At 50.4% G+C, this 15234-nt stretch overlaps 1 protein-coding gene across 1 annotated transcript; it reads left to right on the forward strand.

The window, feature by feature from the left end:
• Window positions 1–548: 548 nt before the first annotated feature.
• Window positions 549–13730, forward strand: SCARB1 (scavenger receptor class B, member 1). Its single transcript, XM_009880252.1, has 11 exons — window positions 549–712; window positions 2426–2567; window positions 3031–3234; window positions 3547–3642; window positions 4242–4354; window positions 6425–6591; window positions 7240–7358; window positions 9595–9668; window positions 10570–10621; window positions 11109–11255; window positions 13605–13730. Exons 1-11 carry the CDS (start codon window positions 549–551, stop codon window positions 13728–13730), a joined length of 1404 nt encoding a protein of 467 aa, XP_009878554.1.
• Window positions 13731–15234: the final 1504 nt, after the last annotated feature.

Here is a 15234-nt window from a genome sequence, read left to right on the forward strand (position 1 = left end):
CGCCATCCCGCTTCTCTAGCTGCTTTTTGGGGAATCTAGTGGGTCCTCCCCGCCGGTACCCAAAGTTGTGCGGCTGCGTGTGCCACCTCTGCCAACCCTTGCCTGCTTCTGGCGGTGTGGAGCTGCCAAACCTGGCAGACGGGTGGAGGCCTCGGGGACAGGGTTGTTTGTGCCAGGCAAGTCAAACATGCCGAGCTGTGAATAATTCAGCGCTGGCTTGTCTGGCGTGGAGCAAGCCTCCAGCACATCAAAACAGCTCCGAAATCCTGTGGGTAGGATCTGGAAAGTTGAGCCTGAATAAATAAGCCTACAGACATCCTGTGGCCTGAACTTTATGCTTCTGCATACATAAGAGTTCCCAGTTTAGATCTGGCTCGGTTTCAGTCTGCATAACACGCCTGGATCCTCTGGAGAGCCACTGCTGGAACTGCCGCCTTCGGCTGGCCCTGATGTGGAGCCAAGGATGGATGTGCTCAGCTGTAGCCACCAAGCCTGAGAGTTGGCCTCCTTACTCTCTTTTTTTTTTCTAAATTTTTTTTTCTTCCCCCATGCAGAACGTCAGGATCGACCCCAGCAGTGTGTCCTTCAGCATGTGGAAAGATATTCCCGTTCCTTTCTACATGTCTGTATACTTCTTTGAAGTGCTGAACCCCAAGGAGGTCCTCCGTGGAGCAAAGCCGGTGCTGAACCAGCGTGGACCCTATGTTTACAGGTTAGGTACCGCTTGTGGTCCAGCGAGGCATGAGCCCGGCCACCATGCTGCCTGCCAGGCTTCTGGCTGACTCTTCTGGCAGGAGGACACAGCATTAGCATACTTGGCGTGAGTCCAGTGGCACAGGATTTTAAAGTGACCCAAATGTTCTGTAATTGCTCTGATCTTGCTAAAGCCACAAGTAGGACCTCTGGCCGCCTGGGTGGTAAGGCTGGTCTGTGCTACACTGAGTTGTGGAGCTCAGTCCTATGCTGGGACCCGTTGGGCAACCAAACCTGGTCTGATAAGGTCCAAACGTAGGCACAAGGTGTGTTGGTGGAGTGATGGGCAGCCTTCATCTTCAGAGTGAACTTATTTCATCTTCACTGTGCATTTAAGAGTCCAGCTCCAGAGCTGGAGTCCCCTCAATACCAAACTTCATGGAATGGCCTAAGACCTCTTATCTAAGGTGAGACCCAGAATCTGCCTAACATGAATGCTGTGGTCATGAGAACCAGTATGGAGCTCTGAAACTTGCTCAGGCCCACCTACAGCAAGGCTGGGTCTATTTGCCATGGCTGAGGATGGTGGTTGAAGCCCTAGATGCTTCTCTGGGCTTGAAAGGTGAAGTGATGGTTGATGTTGAGTTGTGTGTGTGAACTTACCTGTAAATAGCGATAATCAACACATTAGTGCCTACACATATAGGCAAAGTTAGGTCAGCAGCCTAAGCAAGCTCATGTGGGGAGATTACTGGTTTAATCCAAAGCTGTTTGAGTAGCGTTGGGGGGGAAACCTGGCAGTATGTATATGTCCTCGTTTCCCCTGGGCTTGCCAGGTCACATCATAAAACCATGTGGATTCTGTATGTTGTGATCGCATCAGTCACTTGGCTTGGGGAAAAGGCCTCGCTTACCATAAGAATAAACAAAGGGGCAAAGCTTATTAGTGTCGCCATAAAACAGAGGCTCCACAATAAAGGACTTTGTTTTTGCTGGTGGGTTGAGCTTCAGCTTCCTCAGGAGCTGTAACAGGCTCGCAATGTTGGGGACAGTCTCGTGCTACTGTGGAGCGTTGTAGCCCCCATGAGACTGGGCGTCCCCCATGGCATGGAACGGAGTGGTGCTGGGCGGGCTGCAGGAGATGGCATGGCCCAAAGCCCTGAGGAGCAGGAGAGCCATGATGCTGCGTGGAGGGTTGAACTGCCCTGAACCTAGGAGCCATCAAGGGAACTCTGGGGTGAATCCGTGTGGGCTCACTGGTGGGGCTTGTGCCGCCTTGTTTGGTCCTCTCCTGTTTTGCAGGTTGTTTTGGTGTGTGGGTTGGTGTAGGTCTGCTTATCTGGGCATCTCTCTGATAGGGCTGGGCTTTTCAACAGCTGTAGGCAAAATAGCAGAGGTGACTTACGTTTTTGTCTCAGACTTCTTGTCAGCTGGGAAGAAATACTTGATGCCCGCAAGCTGCTGCAGAATTCCATCTCTCGGGGATGCCTCACTCCCAGGCTGCCATCTCCTCCTGCTAGACCCTAACCCTGCTCGGGGTGTGAGGTTGACACTGCCTGTTCCCGTGCACGCTGCCTCCCCTGCTGTCCCATGGCTTCTTGCTGGGGTTCAATCTCCTTCCTCTGCTCTTCAGAAGCAAGCCCAGGCCTGTGCAGCCCATCCTTGCTCCACAGGGGTTGCAGGGGCACTTTTGTGAGGGAAGGTTCCTATGATCTCTCCCATCTCTTTGCAGAGAGTTCAGGTATAAAACAAATATCACATTCCATGACAATGACACCGTCTCCTTCCTGGAGTACCGGAAACTCTTCTTCCAGCCGGACATGTCCAATGGCAGTGAAGAAGAGTACATCGTTGTGCCAAACGTTTTGATGATGGTAAGAACTTGCTCCCTGGGTGGGTACCAACTTCTGAGTTTGCAGGGAGGGCCATGATGCCCAATGCTGACCCAAAACTTACTTTCTTGTAGGACTTAAGGCTAGTCAAGCCACGAGGTGGTTAAGCTTATAAAATGCAGTTTTCTGCTTTCTGGGTGTTGGTTGTCACGTCGGGCTGTTACCCTTCCAAAAGCAGAGTGTTCAGAGGGGCTGGCAAAGCAGCTGGGCTCGAGTCCGCAACCGCATCTGAGCATCTTCTGGGGAAATGAAGCCTGAGAGCCCTCAACCGCTTCCTTCACTGACTGGGGATAGATGCTGAACCTCAGAACCTCAGTTTGTCCAAGTGATTTCTCTAGGGCTGTGGAGCGATGCAGCAGAGGGACCTCGCTGAGCGCTGAAGGTGCATTGCTTCCTCTTTGGTCAAGATGGGGCTCTCGTCTAAGAGGTTTGTTTTCTTTCCCAGGGAGCGGCTGTAATGATGGAAAACCTGCCAAACTTTGTGAAGCTTTTATTAAGTGGAGCCTTGGCTGGCCTGAAACAGGAGGCCTTCATGAACCGGACAGTGGGGGAGATCCTGTGGGGGTATGAAGACCCTCTTATAGACACAATAAATACACTTGTTCCTGGCCTCATCCCTTTCAAGGGAAAATTTGGCTTATTTGTAGAGGTAAGTAAGCTGTTGGTTAGGAACACTAAAATCACAGCAATATTGGTCTTGGGATTGAGTGTCTGGGCTATCCCCCTTGCAAGCTGTTTGGAGCAGCCATGTGTAGCTGGTGGTGGTTGTGTAAGGCTGCCTTAATTCTTCCCTCGAGCAGAAATGCACGTGTTGGAAGCTGTTGCTGGCAGTTGAAATAAGTGAAAGTTCAGCAGCTTACAGTATGAAGCATCCCTAGAGCTGACGAAGCACGCAAAGTCATTAACATACTGCAGTCTTCCTGTATGTAATGGATTAAAAACTACTTACCTCTCTCTGCAGCTTAACAACTCCAATTCGGGACTGTTTACAGTGAACACAGGCATGAAGAACATCAGTAGAGTTCACATGGTGGATTCATGGAATGGCCTAAAGAAGGTGAGCGTTGGGCAGCAAACTTCTAATACGGGGGTGATGCCTGATCTAAAGCAAGGTAAACTGAAAGCTCTTGGTGCTGTTGCGTCTCTGGGTTGTGGATTTGAAGGCAAGTTTCTATGGGACTTCAACTTCTGTTCTGTCAAAAGGCCAGAAAGCAGCCGCGTGACAGGAGGCTTGTCATGAGGCATTAAGTTCAGCTCATCGTCAGTGTCACTTGGACTCCCTTGAAATGCTGGTGGAGCTACTTGCTTCTGATGGTTGAGGTCCTAGGCTCAGGTGGCCTGTGTTTAAGGCGTTATTTATATATCCTTGTTAAAGAGGTGCTTATTCTTCCCTTGTGGAATTCCACTCTAAACTAAACTCAACTGAATCTACAGATCAGTCACTGTGGGAGCACTTGGGATGGGGTGATCTTGTCCTGTTTTTCCGTTAATCAGCCAACTGTTTGAATGGGAGAGATCTTGGAAGCTCTTCAGTGTTGGTATCTCAAGCTCCTAGGGAAGTAGTGTAGAGTGGTGGATGTCCCATGCAGGGGGGTGGAAGCCAACTCTCCAGCAAGCTCGATGTTCTGAGCACTTCTCTCTACATCTGTCCCGCAGGTAAACTACTGGCGGAGCGACGAGTGCAACATGATCAATGGGACCGCGGGGGAGATGTGGCCACCATTCATGTCCCCAACATCATTGGAGTTCTACAGCCCTGATGCCTGCAGGTGAGGCCACAGCTGCCACCTTGTCCCTGCGCAGGTGGCAGGAGATGCAACGCTCGTCCTGTGCGCAGAGTACCTGTGCAGTGACGCAGAGGGCTCGGGTCTAGTTTCTGTAGTTAAAGTTCAGTTGTAGTTCAGTGCTGCGGTGTCTGGGCTTTGCAAACAGCATAGTTGTCTAATTAGCAGCATCTTGTGGTATTCATGAACACCTTCCAGATGGCTGGAGAAGCCTAACTTGCCTGTGTTGAATCAGTAGACAATAACCGGTCTAGATAAGATGTTGGAGGCGAAGGAGAAGTAAGAGTCGTCTGTAAGGAAATGCAGCTATGACCATTTGCGGAACTTTCAGCTGACTAAATGCTTGCAGAAGTGATGTTGGGGGGTGGGGGGTGTGTGTGTGTGCGTGCCACCATTTCCAGACTGCTGCTTTTCTCTTTTTTCTTTTTTTTTTTTGCTGCTGAGTTCATGCACTGCCATGTATGTCTGTCCCATATAAACCACCCTGACCCTAGCTGATCACACAGGGGTTAAAGTACCCTGCAGAGCCTGCCTGTGTGGAAACTCCCTGAGGCTGGAAGGAGGGGAGGCCGGGAGGCTGGTGACACAAAAACCCTGTCCCCAGCTTGGGGAAGATAATGTTAATTCAGGCTTTGTAGATAGCGCTGCAAAACAAGCAAGTGCTCATGTTGAATAGAGAACAATGACCTCTTCAGCGGAACAAGCAAAGTCAGCTGAGCCAAGTATTAGTGCAGGAATTCCTCTACACAGGGGACATCAGCAAATACCAAAATGACCTGGAGCCAAGGACTTGCAGGGAAGCTGGCTGGTAATCAATGTTTAAATACACATACCTTTTTTCTGTAAAACTACAGAAATCTTCTAGGGAACAGAGCGTGTCTCCTGGCGAGGCAAACCAAGGAAGGAGGAAACCAAGCTTGGTTTCTTGTTAGCGCAAGAGGTTTCTGTAGGACAGTGCTGTGGAGAAAGTGGCTCTGTCTCTTCGCCAGGCAGTGTTGCCTCTTCTCCCTGGGTCTTTATCTCGGCCTCTCTGCTAGCCCGGATGGCAAGGAAGAGATGTGGTTTAGTGGAAGCTTGGCAGTGCTAGGTTAACGGTTGGACTTGATCTTAAAGGTCTCTTCCAACCAAAGCGGTTCTGTGAAGGAGTCACAAACATCAGTTGATAGACTAGGAGCATACCTGCCTCCCTGCAGGGCACGCAGGGCTCATCTCCTGTGCTGTTTGCACACTAAGCTGCATCTCAGCATCAGCTGCACTACCTGGATGTCCCTGCAAGGTAGGCAAGGCTTTATCCTGCTGATGAGCTGCAGCAGCCTCTGCCTCCTTGCTGGAAGGTGCGCGAAGCCAAGAGGCATGCACGTAACTGCTGAACGTGCCCCAAATCCCCCATCCTTGGTCCTGGGGTCAGAGGCAGCTGTAGGCATAAGCATCCTCTTGGCCTGCCTGGGCTCTCTGCATCCCTGCAAGTCTCACTCAAAGGAGCAGGTGTGAAGGAAGCAAACTTCCCTCCTGGAAACTTGCATCTATCCTGGCCAGTTGGTGGCATTAATGCAGCATAACATCACTAGCCTGTTGTATCAAGAAGAAAATCTTGCTGCATAATGTAATTCATAAGGCAAAATTTTCCACTGCCCTGACAGCCTATATGCTGGAGTTGTGCTGCGAGAGATATTTAGCCGGTGTCCGTCCCCTGTAACAGAGCACTTCTACCTCGGAGCCAAGGTTTGCACAAAGAGGGTATTACCTCTTGGAGAGCAGCCCTGGGGATTACTGCGTGCCTTTAAACAAATCTCAGCTGGATACTGCAAATGGACTTACAAGCCTGTGGTTTCTCTCCGTAACTAGTCCTGACCAGCCCTTTATCTGTGCTTAAAACATGGAAAGCAAACGGCTTAAATACTCATTCCCCATCCAAAGCACTGCTCTGAGTGTTTATCTTGATCTCAAAGTCTAAGTTACATTGCAACCGCATCTTATCCGGCGAAGATAAGAGCTCGGTTCTGGGTTGGGAACCTGTTTGCTAATCCTGATCCTTCTCCACTGAAACCCTTCCAGATCCATGACACTGGTGTACGAGCAGTCTGGGAAGTTTGAGGGTGTGCCCACCTATCGCTTCGTGGCACCAAAAACTCTCTTTGCCAACGGCACGGACTACCCACCCAATGAAGGCTTCTGCCCCTGCATGCAGTCCGGCATCCAGAACGTCAGTACCTGTAGGCTAAGTAAGTCCTGTCCTCCCTGGGCTCTCCCTGCCCTACCGATATTAAACCGTAGGGATGTGATACGAGCTTGGCTGTCTGGAAAATCAGCTCTGCTCTCTGCCAGAGTGCTAAAAGGTACCGCTGGGGTCTGCGTGCACAGCGGTCTCCCTTGCACTCCCGCAGGCATCTCGGGAAGGGGGGAAAGGGTGAAAATCCTTGTGCCCAAAGACTCCTCGGTCCACAGCCCTACGACAGCCGGGAGTTTTGGGAATGCCCAGGGGTATGTCAGGAACTTTATGTCCTGCAGGCTGGGGAGCAAGGGCGGGAAGAGGCAGGCCATGTAATTGCCAAATTAAATGTTAACTTTGGACGCTGAGCGCAGGTCACGCAGGAATGAGAATTTAGACTTAGTGTCCTAACCTGTGTCTGCGTACAGCAAGTTACCGTGACATTGCGTGGTGCACGGCGGGAGAAGGTGGCTTAAACCCTGGGTCTTAACCCTCCCGGAGCAGTGGAATAAGCTGCAGGGAAGCAAGGGAAGGAGCTTTCTGGTTGGGAGGAGAAGAGTATAAAAGCCTGGTCAGGAAAACAGCTGCAATGGCTTAAAAACCTCAAGAAAAGTTCTCGGATGGGTTTGGATGAGCTTAAGGTGTCTTTGTTCTCATCCAGAAGCCCCAATGTTCATTTCCCATCCTCACTTCTACAATGCTGACCCAACCCTGGTGGATGCTGTGGAAGGTCTGCACCCCAGCAAGGACCAGCACGCGCTCTTCCTTGACGTGCACCCGGTGAGTGAGCCCAGTGGGGTCCCCTCCTCGCCCCGGGGGTCCAACGCGGGCTGGGTGGCTGGGTGGGGAGCCTGCCACTGGCTGTGTGGTGGCCTCGCTCTGCTCTCGTGGCACTGATTTGAGCAGGTTCCATAGTGCAAAGACTGGCAAGGACATGTGCAGATAAAAATGTCAAAGCCATAAACTAATTGAATAATTAGCCTGGCTTCTAGAGAATTGCAGGACTAATTATAAGCTTAATTGTTTTGATAAGCACAGTCAAGTTCTTTCCACTGACTCAGGTCCATGACACCAGGAGGTGTATCTCGCAGCAGCCCAGTTACGCCCCAGATCTGCAAATATCTACTGCCATGACTGGCAAAGTCTGAAGACCACGCTGTAGCTGAAGCTATCGCCATGATTTTTGGCCTGGCTTCTCCTCTCTCAACTTGCCTTCCTGGCTGCTTCTGCACTGGACTGTCGCAGTATTACACTTCTCACCTCTCTATAGCATGAGGGTGAAGTCACTGCTCCAGTGGCGATGAGTTGGGGTGTGCTGAGCCATCATTGTCCCAGCTGGTGATGGGGAGGGGACTTTGGGATCTTCCACCCATGACCTGCCTTGCATGTAGTCAGGAATATAGTGGTGAGCAGGACTAGGGCAGTAATTGCCCCCCTGTACTCAGCACTGGGGAGGTCCCACCTCGAGTACTGTGTTCAGTTTTGGGCCCTTGACGACAAGAAAGACATTGAGGTGCTGGAGCGTGGCCAGAGAAGGGTGATGAAGCTGGTGAGGGGTCTGGAGAACAAGTCTTCTGAGGAGCGGCTGCGTGAACTGGGGGTGTTCAGCCTGGAGAAAAGGAGGCTGAGGGGAGACCTTATTGCTCTCTACAGCTCCCTGAAAGGAGGGGGTAGTGAGGTGGGGGTCGGTCTCTTCTCCCAAGTCGCAAGCGATAGGACAAGATGAAATGGCCTCAAGTTGTGCCAGGGGAGGTTCAGGATGGGTATTAGGAAAAACTTCTTCACAGAAAGGGTTGTCGAGGGTTGGAACAGGCTGCCCAGGAAAGTGGTGGAGTCACCATCCCTGGAGGTTTTTAAAAGACGTGTAGCTGTGGTGCTGAGGGCCATGGTTTAGTGGTGGACTTGGCAGTGCTAGGTTAAGGGTTGGACTCGATGATCTTAAAGGTCTTTTCCAACCTAAATGATTCTGTGATCTCCCAAATGTTCAGTGATGTTTGCTCAAGCAAGAAAGCAATCCCCCTCTTGAGGTAAGGTAAGCTGTGCTTCTTATCTAGGCATTGTGTTCCCTCTGCTTTTCTTATCATAGTTACGGAAATCTAATTAAGTTTATTACAGTATCAAACATCTACTGATAACAGTACGATTAACTATATATTCTTATCGAGCTGCAGCCTGCTGAGTACAAACAGGGGCAATCCAACTAAAACTCTCTGCCCTTAAAAACGTGATGCAAAACTGCAGTGTCATGAGAAACCAATGCCTTAATGGGTGTCAACAAGACCAGCTTTGAAGTGTGGTGCATTCATGGTCTTAGGGTGTTGCTGGACAGTGGCTCTTGGTTCCTACTTACAAGAAATGTTTTGTCCTTTGCTGTGCGCATTAATCTTTTTGCATTGGTGTGTTTCCATCCTGCTGCTGGTAGGATGAACAACAGAAGAGGTTCATCAGGCTTCAAAAAAGCAATGAAGTTGCTATTAAAGCATACCGCCTAGGGAGTCAACTATAGGTTGCATATGCTATTTGGTAATTTGAATTTGGTTAGCTTCAGTCCCACAAGACCCCAGGCACACAACACCTCCCTGGTTCATGCTGTTGGCCTGCTGAATGTGTGCAGCCACATTTGGTCAGGTTTGCTTTGGGCCTTCAGGCCACCCCAAGGGAGGTACTCCCTTCTGGATGCTGCTGTGTGCACCAATCGCGCTGGCCGGTGAGCGTTCAAGTGAAGGGGACAGACTGCAGACTGCCATGGGGACAGTGCTGTCCCCCCATGAGCAGTCAGCCCCAGAGCCTGGGGACCAGTGCCTGTCTGACGGTTGCTTGTGCTTTGGTGGAAACCCCAGCCATGCTCCTGGTCTCGTGTGTGGTGATGGTAGTGGATCTCTGGATGATCCAGTCCATCGCTCCGGAAGGTGGCACCCAGAGTAGCAGCGATGGAAAGCGAAGGGCTGCTCTTCTGCAGAGATCTCCAGGCAAATGTTGGCTGTACTGATGAAGTGGTGGGTCTCTCCCTATGCAGATGACGGGCATCCCCATGAATTGCTCCATCAAGCTCCAGCTGAACCTGTACATAAAGCAGGTGTCTGGTATAATGTAAGTAGTCACCTTCTAGAAACGGCCATCCCCCTTTCTCAGGCAGGGAGTGCTGCTGATTCTGGGGTTGCTGCAGAGTCTGCTCTGCCCAGAGATGAAGTGGCTTTGAAATTACCACTTGTCACGGTTGCAGAAGCCAGCTGGCTCATGTGGTGAAATGTCAGCTATACCGGTGACCTCAAACGGCTGTCCTCTAGCAGTACAGTGCGTGGCTGCCTGTTTGCTCGGCTCCTGCAGCGTTCCCACACCTGACCGGGCAGACGATGAATGGACCACACCTCCTGGTGGGGCACAGGAGCGGTTCCCCTGCGCTGTGCCGCTGTTCAGAAGGTGTTGCATCCAACGTGAAAAGGCAAAACATGCTCTCTGAGGTTGACGAAGCCTATATGAAAGACACCTTCAGCTCTGTATGAAAGCAAACAGAAGGGCTCTCTAACAGCTGTGTGGTGCCAGATGTTAAATACCCACAAGGGTGGGAGCGCGCACTTGCTGCTTTGGCTCTGTTGCGTACAGCAGCAGACGGCCCTGATGCTCTGAACTTGGCTGCACCACCCTGTAGTGCCACGCAGGTGACCGAGACATCTTGGAGCTGCATGAAGCTTAGCGTTCCAGCTCTGAGTTTGTGTCCCTGGAGCCCAGATTTGGGATGGCACTTACTGCTGTCGTTGGGGAGTTAAGGGCGAGTGGAAGCGTAAGCTCTGCTCTTGCACGAAAGGCCCAAGTTGGACCTGGGCTCTCAAGGGGAGAGCAGCTCAGAGCAGGAATTGCTGCCTCCTTATGCTGGTTTCCTGGCCGATATCAGTCTGTCAGAGCTGTCCTTTTAGGAAGAATTGTGACACTGGTTGTGGCCTGATCAACCAGAAATATAAGTGCCTTTTTTTTTTTTTTTCCCCCTCCCTAGTCAAACAGGGAAGATTAAGCCAGTGGTCCTGCCGCTGCTGTGGTTTGCAGAGGTGAGCTGCTTTCCTCGACCTGATTCTGCAGAGCATCTCCTGTGGGAAGGAGGTGGGGGGGAACTGCTTTCCCATCACCCAGGGCTGGGGAAACTCCACGTCGGATAAAGCTTTAAGCCAGACAGACTAATTAAACACCAACAGAAGGCTTTGCAATACTTGGCTGCGTCGTTAATCCCTCTGAGCTGAACAAACCCCGCACTATACTTGGTAAACCTCTGGCTCTGTCCTAGTTGTGGGGTTAAATAGGGCCCAGAGGAGAGCTGCCAGAGTCTCCGTGCTCATATGGGCCAGGGGGTGAAGTCTCCAGCTGGGTGCCTGTCCAGTTGACTCCAAATATTTAGTAAAGGCTTCTAGCCTGACTGACTCTTCCATAAATTCCCTAAGCTGTGCTGGGAGGTGGTGGGAGGGGAGTCAGTCTGTCTCAGCCCCGGATGAGAGGGAAATGCTGCTGACAACTTTGCTTTTTTTTCTTTTTTTTGAGCAGAGCGGATCCATCGAAGGCTCAGTCCTAAAGCAGTTTTACACCAACCTGGTGCTGATCCCGACCCTGCTGGACTACCTGCAGTATATCTTCCTTGGGCTGAGTGTCCCGCTCGTTATCTCAGCAGCTGTACTCATGGCAAGGAGTCAGGTAAGAACTTGCAGATGTCTAATGGGAGATGCTGTTAGTCAAATCAAACTTAATCAGCTGATGTAGATTGGGCTGACAATCTAACACTCCTGAGGAAACATTGGCTGATGCCACAAATCATGTCTTAATGGTGCCAGGTGCCAGCACATAGCAGCAGGACTTCCTTGGCCGTCTACAAATCAGCCTGCAAATATATAATGTAAAAGTGTTTTGGGCTGTCTCAGTGCACCACGGTCATGGCAGTGGGTTCCTGTAGGAGGAGGCGCTTCTCAGCGCATCCAGCTAACGAAGGAGCAAGCCTAGCTCCTCAGCCCGGCCTCCATGGAAGGCAGCAGGTCTCTGCCATTGCACAAACCTGTGCATCCCTGCAGGGTCCCGACAGCTTTCCAACCCGAACAGAGCCTTCTCCAGGGGTTGTAGCTACTTGAGCGTGGCTTGTTCACAAAGGAAAGGCAGTCGCTGTGTTCTTGCAGAAGGGGCACAGACACCGTGGCTACTTCTCAACCCAGACCGGACCCTGTCTTTCCCCTGAAACTCACTTCTTTCCCTGCAAACTACTCCAAATAGCTCTGGAAGTTAAACCCTCCGGTCCTTTGTGGATCTGGGTTTACTGAAGAGGAGCGAAGACCTTTGAAGCCTGCAGGGCGCTGGCAGCTGGGTAGAAGCTGCCCCACCGCGGGGCGGGCGGTGAAGGTGCCCGGCCGGCACACCGCTCTGGCCTCAGCCGTAAGGACAGAATATCAACCAGCTAAAACACTTGATCTGTGGCTCCAGCTCCAAAACATCCCTCTGATAACACTAAGCTCTCCAAAAGCTTTAGCTGTTGACGTGGAGATCTAGCTCCCTGCACTAACCTGTATCAAAGCAAGCTTATTTAGTTCTGTGCTACAGTCAAAGGGCTTGAGCCCTTGAAGCTCAGAAGTGGAGAGGCTACTTGTGGGGATGACAAAGCCGTGCTTAGGCTGAGAGGGCTGAGGGGAGACACGTGCCAGAGGCTGCTTTTGCTCAACCCCCTGTAGCTGCCCTTACTGAGATGCTAACGCAAACCCGCTTCAAATAGCGCCAGGGTGCTCAGAGTATCACGTAATTGGATTTTAACCAAGCCTACAACTACTTAATTGACTTAAACACATGATCCCAAATCCCCTTGTTCCTCCACGCACTTCCCCGCAGGGCAGGAGCGATGCTGGGGCCGAGGGCTGAGCGCTAAACCCTTTCTGTGCTCCCGAGATGGTCAGGCTTTGTGCGCCGAACCTCTCTGCTTCAGCAAGTTGTGGCCGGCAAAGAGATTTCCCTCTGCTGCAGAGCACCAGCATCCTTAAAAAAATGCCTGTATTTGCTGGGCAGCCGTTTCTAAGACCTTACGCAGCCCTGGGCTGGCGTTTCCTCGCCCTGCTTTGTGCTAGTCTTGACTCCTGGTATCAAAGAGCCTCAACTGTGCCCGAAAGGGTCAGGAAGAAAAGCTGGATTTTAAATTCACTCAAGTCAACTGAACATCTGCTTGTGAAAGATCCCAAACCCAGGCATAAGCCAGCTGTATTTGGGTGCTCAGCCAAAAGTGTCGTGAAGTGCTAGAACTAAAAATCAACTGCAGGAAGTGTCTGACTACCTGGAAAGTGATTAAAAAGCCTCAATGACCTTATAAATCTCTAAGAAAGCTATGCAACAACACATGAAAGTCTCTGCCTAATGAATAGATAAGAGCTCGTAAACTGGAAGACAGCAATTTGCAGCCAAGGTGCGTTCCTCATTTGATTGAAGTGTTGCTGATCTAGCGGTGATTGCTTAATCATGCGCAGTCCTCCCTCTTGAAGTCACAGGCGATGTCAGAGGGGACACTGAGCGGGGGCATTGTCCGCACCTTCACGTGTCTGCCAGCGTGAAGGTGTCCCTGAACCCGGCTCCTCCTTGGAGTATCTTGTGCGCCTCTGGCTTCTGGAGGGAGCGGCGTGCCCTGAGCCCAGTCTAGATGAGGTACTGTGAAACACTTAAATCTTAGTCTAGTGTGTAGTGGAGCCGGTTTGAAATGCATCTGTTGGACCTGCAGTTCTAAAAAAATGAGTTAATCCTTACAGGCATAAAACATGCCCAGACACAGCATTATAGCTCTCCTCTGCTAACGTGGCCTGAAACCTGTGTGGCGATCCATTTAAAAGGCAAACAGACCATTTTAAAACTGGCTTGACACTGACCGAAATCTTAACTAGGGCTTAGTTTAACCTAAATTTTGAAATCTTCATTAATAACTAGATTCTAGTAAACAGTGATTAAAAAAATCTCCTCCTAAAATTGGAATCCTTGTGGAATTCGTGTCCAAGTGCTCCATAAACTAGCCTGATTGTCTTCTAGGAAAAATGCTCTTTATTTTGGAGTAGCAATAAAAAGAATTCAGACAGTAATAAGGCCAACCAGGCCACCTCTGCCAAAAAGCTGCCTCCAGTTAAGGGGATGGTGTTGCGGGAAGCCAGACTGTAGGTGGGTACCCAGTCAAGGTAACGCACTTTTCTCTCATCCTGATTTGATTAAACTTTGCTGAAAACCAATCAAACGGAAATGTTTACTGTCCACATCTACCAGATGTGCCCTCGTGGCACGCTTTGATAGAACGATGTTGTCTCGTGGCTTTATTCAGGGCAATTTAGATGTCTTAATACTCACACTTAACTAGGCTGCAAGACCGTGCTCTTATTGTTCCTCCCTGTGTACCCGATCTGCAGTCCTAATAACATCAGCAGGGAGCAGGGTGAAAAGTAGCATTGGTGTGAGTAAATACTTCTCTCGCCTTCTTTCTACCTCCAAGTGTTTGAAATCCAAAGGTAAGTTGTTTTTGTTGTTGTTTTTTTTTTAAATGGGTGAAAACTCATGGAGAGTAACAGAGGTAGTCAACTGAGGGATGTCACTCCCCTCCTGCATGCAGGGACCCTCGACGGAAAGGCTTTCAAGAAAGAATTTCTGATGTATAAAATATCTGGGTTTGTATTACAGGATCACAAAGTCACTGAAACATTGAGGTTGGAAGGGACCTCTGAAGGTCATCTAGTCCATCCCCCTGCTCAAGCAGGGTCACCTAGAACCGGTTACACAGGACCGTGTCCAGATGTCTCTTAATATCTCCAAGGATGGAGATTCCCCAACCTTTCTGGGCAACCTGTTCCAGTTTTTACAGTTTTCACAGTATAAAAAAAAAAAAAAAAGTGTTTCCTAATGTTCAGATGGAACCTCCTGTGTTTAAGTTTGTGCGTGTAGCTCTCGTCCTGTCCCTGGACACTACTGAGAAGAGTCTGGCTCTATATTTACGCCCTCCCGTCAGATACTTGTATACATTGGTGAGATCCCCCTGAGCCTTCTCCAGGCTAAACAGACCCAGCTCTCTTAGCCTTTGCTCATATAAGAGATGCTCCCCTCCCTTCATCATTTTAGTGGCCATTTGCTGGACTCTTTCCATTAGCTCTGTCTCTCTTGTCCTGGGAAGCCCAAAATTGGACACGGTACTCCATGTGTGGCCTCACCATTGATGACTTGCTGGCAACACTCCTAATACAGCCCAGTATACAGTTAGCTGCCTTTGCTACATGGCCACGCTGCTCACTCATGTTCAACTTGGTGTCCACCAAGCCCCTCTGGTCCCTTTCTGCCAAGCTGGTTAAGAGTTGGGTGACCCTTAGCATGTGCTAGTGCATAGGGTTGTTCTTCCCCACATGCAAGACTTTGCACATCCTCTTGTTGGGCTTCATGAAGTTCCTGCCAGCCCATTTCTCCAGCCTGTTGAGGTCTCTCTGGAGGGCAGCATCACCCTCTGGTCTATCAGCCATTCCTCCCAGTTTTGTGTCATCAGGAAGTTTGCAGATCATTAATAAAGATGTTAAACAGGATTGGACACGGTATTGACCCCTGGTGTGCACTGCTAGTTACTGGCTTCCAACTACACGCCACATCTCATGACCCTCTGGGCCTGTTCAGCCAGTTTTCAGTCCACCTC

Source organism: Charadrius vociferus, unplaced genomic scaffold (genome assembly GCF_000708025.1).
Source record: "Charadrius vociferus isolate BGI_N301 unplaced genomic scaffold, ASM70802v2 scaffold332, whole genome shotgun sequence".
NCBI lineage: Eukaryota > Metazoa > Chordata > Aves > Charadriiformes > Charadriidae > Charadrius > Charadrius vociferus.

What these genes read in the sequence shown, in the direction of transcription:
- SCARB1 (XM_009880252.1), top strand. Translation starts at nt 549, where the DNA reads ATGCAGAACGTCAGGATCGACCCCAGCAGTGTGTCCTTCAGCATGTGG. An exon ending in CATGGAATGGCCTAAAGAAG is followed by an intron (nt 3,643 to 4,241) that starts GTGAGCGTTGGG and finishes TCTGTCCCGCAG; the next exon opens with GTAAACTACTGGCGGAGCGA. An exon ending in AAGCAGGTGTCTGGTATAAT is followed by an intron (nt 9,669 to 10,569) that starts GTAAGTAGTCAC and finishes CCCCCTCCCTAG; the next exon opens with TCAAACAGGGAAGATTAAGC.